Source organism: Bombyx mandarina, chromosome 25 (genome assembly GCF_030267445.1).
Source record: "Bombyx mandarina strain Sakado chromosome 25, ASM3026744v2".
Taxonomy (NCBI): Eukaryota; Metazoa; Arthropoda; class Insecta; order Lepidoptera; family Bombycidae; genus Bombyx; species Bombyx mandarina.
Genome location: NC_143231.1, coordinates 7,860,480 through 7,869,213, shown reverse-complemented (window position 1 = coordinate 7,869,213; position 8,734 = coordinate 7,860,480). Strand labels below are relative to the sequence as shown.

At 37.4% G+C, this 8,734-nt stretch overlaps 2 protein-coding genes across 2 annotated transcripts; both read right to left on the bottom strand.

Moving 5' to 3' along the window:
* Positions 1-517: 517 nt before the first annotated feature.
* Positions 518-3,306, bottom strand: LOC114241455 (uncharacterized). The gene has a single exon (XM_028172277.2). The coding sequence runs from the start codon at positions 2,476-2,478 to the stop codon at positions 790-792; it is 1,689 nt and encodes a 562-aa protein (XP_028028078.2). The 5' UTR covers positions 2,479-3,306; the 3' UTR covers positions 518-789.
* A 3,694-nt stretch (positions 3,307-7,000) lies between these two features.
* Positions 7,001-8,469, bottom strand: LOC149499866 (uncharacterized). The gene has a single exon (XM_089738323.1). The coding sequence runs from the start codon at positions 7,982-7,984 to the stop codon at positions 7,001-7,003; it is 984 nt and encodes a 327-aa protein (XP_089594449.1). The 5' UTR covers positions 7,985-8,469.
* Between the last annotated feature and the right edge of the window lie 265 nt (positions 8,470-8,734).

Genomic DNA, 8,734 nt, shown 5'->3' with positions numbered 1-8,734 from the left:
ATTGTGCATCTTAATGCTTATTTCGTTTCACAAGTTATCGTACTGAATAAAATACATAGCTACGTAGATTTGTTGCTGAGTTGTGACAAGAACTGCTAAAAATATCACCATTCCAATTATTATTTTTTAAATACACCATGACTGTTCAATAAGCAATATTTATCTTTAATTGGATAAACATAAATACGAATCTGAAAAAAAAAGCCAGCATAAAAAAATATGTTGACTATACAGGGAACATATTTAAAATTAATTTTCATTTTGAAATCATAGAAAATAAACAGGTTTATTTCTTTGAAAACCGAAAGACATGAACCCTATATTTGGTGTACAATTATTATTTATCTTAATTCTATTATTTATATAAATTCGGTATCAAAATTTTGGTATAAAATATTTAATTACCGTAAATGGTCACTGCCGTGGGGGGTCATTGGAGTTATCAAAATTATGCTAATTCTTTATTAGCACAGTGATACATTATACTAAATTTAAATAGATGTCGGTGATGAGCTTGACGAACTGTTATACGGGTTCTGGATATTGCCTTTTTAAAAAAAACTTTTAAACCAACAAACGTGTTGTCACGACGGAGATCGAAAATGGACTGAGGCTAATGGGAATTGTAGTTTACTGCTGGCCACTAGAAACACTGACTGAGCAGGGAAATAGAGATGTGTCAGCAGTAAAGGGTACAGGGCCGTCTTATAACAACCCCCCGCATAAGAGTAAACTTACGGGTTTAAGTAAGTTTGCGAAAGAAAAGGTAAGTTGATGGTAAGTGGGAGTTTATTCCATACGGAGACGAGGCTGAGGGTGAGGAGCTGGTGAGCTTGTAGAAATACTATCTGGTTCTTTTGTTATTGAAAGTATTTTACGAAAGACACATTTGTTGGTTTTTACAAAATAGAAAATAGCAATAGAACTTAAAATTATAAAAAATGAAACTATGCTAAAACTAAAACTAACATAATCAGAAAGATCATCCAGGAAATCATCGGAACTTTCATCGGTTGGCTTAATAGGTAAATCGTGAATTACATTCAAATTGTCAAGGTTAACATAGCGCAACTGGGGTATTGATACATCGATGCTCATTTTGGAGAACTTCATTACATTACAACAAATGTCCTTAATTATATTAAAATTTGAAACAACAGGATTAACATCAATTTTGTAAGTATTTTTTGCTTCTAATTTATTTTCTTTACAGAATGCTGTGCAACCTGGATTCAAGGTAAGTATTCCAGTTCCGGATATTATAGTATCTGTTATTTTACGGTCACATTCAATAGTCAACTTTTCATTGTTTGATTCTACATAGATCCATTTGTTATTATTTAGCTCATGCCAGATATCCACTGTTCCGTATATGAATTTCGTAGTACAAGTTTCAGGTAAAGTTTCTAAAGCTTTAGTGATGATTTCCGTTTCACAAATTGGATGATTGACAACACTGAATGTGTCTACAAGGTTACAAATATAATTATGTCCAATGATTATCTTACAGGAACTTATTCTATCAAGGGTAAAGTATAGTTTCTTATTTTCACTAATTCCAATGAATGGTTTCGTTGCAGTTACAAGTGCAAATGAATTTAGAGATTTAGGGTTGTGCGGTACAGGTATAGGTATAACTTTATATAAATTGTAAGTCTCTATATTCACGAGAGGGATTTTGACTACAAATACAAGATTGTTGTCGACGATATATGATACTATTTCTGCAAGATTCATTAGGATATTAATATTATCTAAGTTCAATTCTACAGGGAAGTCCTTAAATCTAGGTAAGTTCTTAACATTACTAACTAGGTCTACATATAATTGCTTAGGAGTAACAATAGAAGGATGAAGAGTATTTGTTTTTGAAAACAGGACACTGTTTACAAGGTCTTCGATTTTGAATGAAAGTGTTAACAGATTGCCTTGCAACACATTTATAATTTCGTCTAAGTTTGTTCTAAAGCTAACAGAATTAGTGACCACAGAGATGTTTTTAACTGAAAGAGATAATTTTTTGATAGCTTCATCAAGTAAGAATTGGTTCTTATTAAGTTCATTTATAGTAGCGTTAAAGTTTGAAATAGCTGATTTAGAAATGTAAATACTTTGTTTCAGATTGAAATTGATATCCTTATTGGCTTGTTGAATTTTAGCAATAGCTCTATTATATTTATGTGCATCATCTTCATTTAGGGTTCCGAAGATGTGTTTGAAAACAGTTCCAATACCAGCAAACCAAGCAGAACGTTTTAAATTAGAAGGTGTCAGATGTGAAATGGATTCAAAGTCTCGGATAATATCTTTGAATAGGGAGTCAAGTGGTTGAATCAAGTTATGACATTCAAAGTGATTGATAGATTCACTTTGTTGACAGAGGTAGCGTATAGTACTAAAGACGTTTTTAATGTTATCTATGTGGATTGGGGCAAAGGATATGTCAAATGGAATGACGATGTGAATGTGGTCATTCATAATTTTTGCAACTCCATACGGGTCGAAATAGACGCCAGGGCTCGAGGTGATAGTATGAGTGTACTCTTCCTTTTCATTTCCCAGGATAGGATTACAGATCGAGAGTCTGCAAGAAGAACAATAAAGGTAGGTAATTGTTATTAGATTTAGTTTTCTTTATACAATCATCTATTTCCCGTTTCATGTGCAATTTTGACCTCATCAAAGTGATGTTTAACATGTCGACGGTTTATTAATAGGGATAAGGTGTTGTTACCATGGATTTTGACTATCTTATAAGGTCCTTTCCATACGGGTGATAGAGCTTTCCTTAGTCGTAGGTGATTTTTTAGGTAAACATAATCTCCAACTTTATATTTTACAATTCGAGTGTGTCGATCATAGTATTCCTTTGATCTTTCCTTGGATGCCTGAATATTCTGGAGTGCTTTCTCTCTTGATAGGCGAAGTTTATGGTTTAACATTTTCAGGTATTCGGGATAAGTCGTGTCAGAGTGGAGTTCATAAATGGAGTCTGGTATGAAAGGTTTGTGGCCAAACAGGAGTTCGTAGGGAGTGAACTGGGTTGTAGTATGGACATTGGTATTGTAAGCTAACATTGCTGTAAAAACGTATTTATGCCAGTTGTTTTGGTTTTCGTTGATAAATGACTTTAAATATTCTTTAAGAGTGGAGTGGCTGCGTTCAAGTGCACCTTGGGTTTGTGGGTGATATGGTGAAGCCCATATTTGTTTTATTTTAAGGAATTCACAGGTCTTTTTAAAGAGGTCAGCTGTGAAATTTGTGCCTTGGTCGGTCACGATCATTTTAGGGATTCCGAATATTGAAATAAAGTGCACCAAACATTCACAAGTATCTTCTGCCGTAGCATTGGATATAGGGTAGGCACAAGAATATTTCGTTAAGTCATCTTGAATCGTGAGTATAAACCGCAATTGGATAGTACCGGCTTCTGGTAGAGGGCCAACGATATCAATGCTAATTCGGTCAAAGGGTTTTGTTGAGGAAGTGGTTATTTGCATTGGCGCTCGGTTTATTTTACGTAGGGCTTTGTTGGATTGGCATAGAGAGCAGTGTTTGACGTAATTGTCTATATCGGATCTGATTCCTTTCCAGAAATACTTCTCCTTAATTCTATTATACATGCGAGATGAACCTAGATGTCCAGCGATAGGTATGTTGTGATTCTCTTTCAGGATTTTAGGTATTTCGCTCAGTGTGGGGTAAATTATGGAATCGTGATAAATGTTGACTGCGATATTAGTGTCATGGAAAAGATAATTTATCATATTGTATATTTTGGTAAAAGATAATTTTTCGAAAACATTTTTGAAATCTGTTATAGCTATTTCTGTTGTCGTTTCGGTGAGCATAATTTCGTCTCTAGATTTCTTTAATGTGTTGAATATGTCCTTATATGAGGATTCATCGAAGTGGTGAACTTTTGTGAAGAGAAGGTAGAAGGTTTTCCCGGAGCTTGAGAATTTTTTGAATGTATAAAGCTCCTTTTCGTCGTTAATGATGTTGTCTGAATTTTCGTTATTACTTAAAATTTCTTCGATATATGGGTTTGATTCGTCAAGGTCAATAGATGTGGGTATTATTATGATTTTACAAGAGCTTTTCATTATACTTTGGTTATGTTCTTTTATGTTCGTGTTGAAGGTAAGGGTATTGGATTTATTGGACATAGCTTTTAAAAATTTAGGATAGTCATCATTTGATGACTCTAGGATAGCTAGAGGATCAATGACCTCGTTATTATCGTTGGGTTCTAGAGGGGTACCGAGTGGGCTGAAATCTAATGGACAGTCATCGTAAGGACTTATGTCGCTAAGAGGACCGAGGTCGATGAGTTCGCTTTCTGGTGTAGGTTCGACTTGGGTAGAATTTGGATTAGTAACGTTTTGGTCTTCAGATGGTTTCAAGTGATTGTCCTTTGTTGCATCAGGGTCGACTGGTAGGTTTGATTCTTCAGTGGGTTTGGGCGATAGACTTTCTACTGGGTTTACAGGGAAACGTGATAAGGCGTCGGCGTTACAATTAGTTTTCCCTTTTTTGTATTTGATGTCATAGTCATATTCTTCAAGTTTTAGTCTCCAACGAATAAGACGAGATCCAGGATCTTTACAATTGAATAGCCACTGTAAAGGTTTGTGGTCTGTTATGATCGTAAAGCGACGACCATAAAGGTAAGGTCGGAATGTTTTGGTGCCGAACACTATTGCTAGACATTCTTTTTCAGTCACGCTGTAATTACATTCGGCTTTATTTAAGGTGCGTGATGCGTATGAGACTGGGCGGTCTCGCCCTATAGGTCCTTGTGATAGGATGGCCGATATCGCATAGTTAGAGGCGTCACAGGTCAACAGGAAAGGTGAATTGAAGTCAGGATAGATAAGGATGGGTGCTTCTACTAGTTTATTTTTTAGATTTTCGAAATTAAGTTGCTGTTCATTAGTCCAATTGAATGGGGTGTCCTTTTTTAAAAGCGAAGTAAGAGACTTAGCAAGCTTAGAGAAGTCGGGAATAAAGCGCCTGTAATATGATACAAGGCCTAAGAAAGATTTGATATCTTTCTGTGATTTTGGGACTGGATATTGGGTTACGGCCTTGACTTTGTCAGGATTAGGCTTAACGCCGTCTCTTGTGATTATATGACCTAAGTAAGTTACCTCTTTCCGAAGGAACTCACATTTTTCGGGCTGCAGTTTTAAATTAAATCTTCTTAGTCTTTCGAATACGACTCTGAGATTCTGGATGGCCGTTTTAAGGTCAAACGCATATAGGACAATATCATCGAGATACGAGAAGCAACGAGACCCTTGGAGGCCTGTGAGGCATGTATTCATCAGTCTTTGGAATGTGGACGGGGCATTTTTTAAGCCGAAGGGCATCCGGTTGAACTGGAAATGTCCCTGCGGGACAGAGAAGGCTGTTTTGGGTGCATCTTCCGGTTTTATTAGAAGTTGATGGAATCCAGATGAAAGGTCGAGGGTGCTGAAGTATTGACTCTTTCCTAATTGGTCGAGTATCTCAGTCATTTGAGGGATAGGGTACACTTCACCGACAGTTATGTCGTTGAGTTTCCGATAGTCGATTACTATCCGCCATTTCTTTTGGCCGGAAGCATCAGCTTTTTTAGGAACCACCCAGATGGGGGAGGACCAAGGAGAGGAAGATGGAGTGATAATATCTTGGTCCAACATTTTATTGATTTGGGTTTCTACTTCTTGTTTATGGCATTCCGGGAACCGATATGATTTAGTGTGGATTGGAATGTCATTAGTGGTTTTAATTTCGTGTTGGATGCTTGGAGAAAAGGATAAAGGCTCGTCAGGAAGATGAAATATATCAGAGTAATCTGAACATAGATTAAGAAGGGCATCAATTTCCTCTTGATTTAAATGAGATGTTCTTAAAGAATCTAGTACCTTTTTTGTACGTCTAGTTACATTCTCGACGTTCAGGAGAGTCTGAATTGGGTAGGTGTCTATTTCATCTAGTTTTAATTTAAGGTTACGTCTGATTTTAGTAGGTTTGTTAGAAATATTAACGACTGGAATGTTTACTCTTTTGTTTTCTTTTACCTTTACAAGGCAGTTTGCCGTAAGGAGTGTTTTGGAAAGGTGCTGATCTATTATAACACCTTCTTTTAATTCTGGATTTACGACGGAACATTCAATCACTGTTTCCGTACGTGGGGGAATGATATAATATTGATCGAAGAAGTGTATTTTGATTTCATTTCGATTTATTTTTAGGACATCGCGACTATAGTCAATATTGCAACTGTTAGCTGTTAGGAAATCGTTTCCTATGATACCATCATAGGGTAGGTTTATATTTTTTATTAAGTGAAATTTATGGTTTATTAATTTGTTGTCATTGATTTTAAATTTTAGATTAAAGTAACCTAATGTAGGGGTGGCTTCTTCGCCGGGATCGATGCCTTTTATATTTATTGGTTCGGGAGTTATAGGTGGTTGTTTGAGAACACATGATTGTTTTAGTAGACAAATGGCAGATCCTGAGTCCACTAAGAGTGTGAGTGGAATGTCGGACACTGGTGATTCCACCAGCACATGAGGTAATAACTTCTTTGAGGTATCGATATTAATTTCGTAAATTTCCTTACAGTTGGAGAGTGCCGGCGTTGGCACAGTAGTTGATGGCCTAAGGTTTCCTTTCTCAGATGTTGGTTTCAGAGTGCTAGATTTGTTTGAATTGAGTCTGTCAGTTTGGGGCTGGTTACCCTGTCGGTTAGACTTGGATATAAGATTAAGTCTGTCAGTTTGGGGCTGGTTACCCTGTCGGTTAGACTTGGATATAAGGTTAAGTCTGTCAGTTTGGGGCTGGTTACCCTGTCGGTTAGACTTGGATATAAGGTTAAGTCTGTCAGTTTGGGGCTGGTTACCCTGTCGGTTAGACTTGGATATAAGGTTAAGTCTGTCAGTTTGGGGCTGATTAAATGTGCTGCTTTTTGTATATTGACCCGGACAGCACCTACGCGAGCCAGGATCTAGTTTAAAGTATCGACTGTGTCTATTCCTTCATCGTTATCATCGTGGATTACGTCATGGGTACTCGTGAGATGTTCTGTGAAATTAATACGATTAGTAGGGACATTATTTAGTCGAGGTTGGAAAGTGCGCGGATTTTGGTTTATTTGAAATCTTTTGTTGTTGAATTCACGCTTCTGACAGTTTTCAAGAGTATGGCCGTTGGCCTTGCAGTATCTGCAGAAATACGAACTGTTACTGCTTGGGTTGGTGTTATTGGTTGACTGGCGATTTATGTTGTGGTTAAACGTTGTCGGTCTAAACTGATGGTAATCTCTAGGTTGGTTTGGTCGGTAATTGGGACGTGAATACGTGTTTTTATTAGAGGGCCCCAGAATAAAGTTATGCTTCCTTTGCGAGGCCTCTAAAATTTTCTCTTCGGAAAGGGCAAAGTTGATAGCTTCATTTAGGTCACTTGGGTCACGACATCTAACGATTGTGGAAATTTGGGGCTTTAAGCCCATGACAAAATGATGTAAGGCTAAATCCTGCATAGCAGCGACGCGACCAACGAGTTCGCTTTTCTTTTTTAGTGAAATGTTAATTTCAGTTAATAGTTTGGATAGGCAAGATTCAATTCGTAATGCGAACTGATTGACCGAGTCGTTGTTTTGATAACAACTCTGTAGATCGGAGAGCAAAGCAGAATAGTGCTTCTTTTCACCAAACTGAGTGGTCAAAAACTCGGAAAGCTGCTCCCACGTTTCGAATTCTTTAATTGAGCAAGCACTTTCCGCTTTGCCCTCTAATTGACTTAGTATATATTTTAATAAGGCGGGTCTTCTTGCGTCGGTTGCTAGGTCATAGGCACTCTGACAGTTGTTGATGAACGGCACTAGCCTTTCTCGTGTTCCATCGAAAGGTTTAATAAATTTGAATAGAATGTTTAAATCCATGTTATCAGCGTCCGGTTTAAGGCGTCTGGATTCCTCTTTGGTAGTCATAACAAAATACTCGGCTCGGTTATTGTTTCAATGGAATGCGGCCGATAACGCGAGACTTGAGCGAGCGGCTGATTGCTGATTGTGATTTTTGGCGTTGATAGTGTTCAGATTCACTTCACGAAAATATTTTGAGACACTTACAGATATATAATGGATAATTGATAAAACATTACGAAGGTGTTGTTCCGTTGGTGATGGTGAGTCCAGTCCAGTCGCGGGAAGAAACACTTTTCCACTTTTATGTCACTTTGGTTCACAAGTCACTTGGGAGACGTCCTGGGATATTTAAAATCCCTTTTAGCTGCCACCAAATTGTTATACGGGTTCTGGATATTGCCTTTTTAAAAAAAACTTTTAAACCAACAAACGTGTTGTCACGACGGAGATCGAAAATGGACTGAGGCTAATGGGAATTGTAGTTTACTGCTGGCCACTAGAAACACTGACTGAGCAGGGAAATAGAGATGTGTCAGCAGTAAAGGGTACAGGGCCGTCTTATAACAGAACGAATAATTACACGAATTAGATTCAAACGTGCAAAGTTGGTGTAAAACACCGTGTCGTGAAATGATATTGGCTTGGTACTATCATCGTAGTTTTTGACTTAAATCAGTTGTGCTTTCTGGTTTTGAGTATAGAATAGCTTATCCAAATTTTACGCGTGCATTTTACTAAACAGTAATTTACTGGTGGTAGAACCTTTGTAGTCCACATGGGTAGGTACCACCACCTTGCCTATTTCTGCCGTGA

Coding starts and splice junctions, on each gene's coding strand:
- LOC114241455 (XM_028172277.2), bottom strand. CDS start 2,478: ATGAATGACCACATTCACATCGTCATTCCATTTGACATATCCTTTGCC.
- LOC149499866 (XM_089738323.1), bottom strand. CDS start 7,984: ATGACTACCAAAGAGGAATCCAGACGCCTTAAACCGGACGCTGATAAC.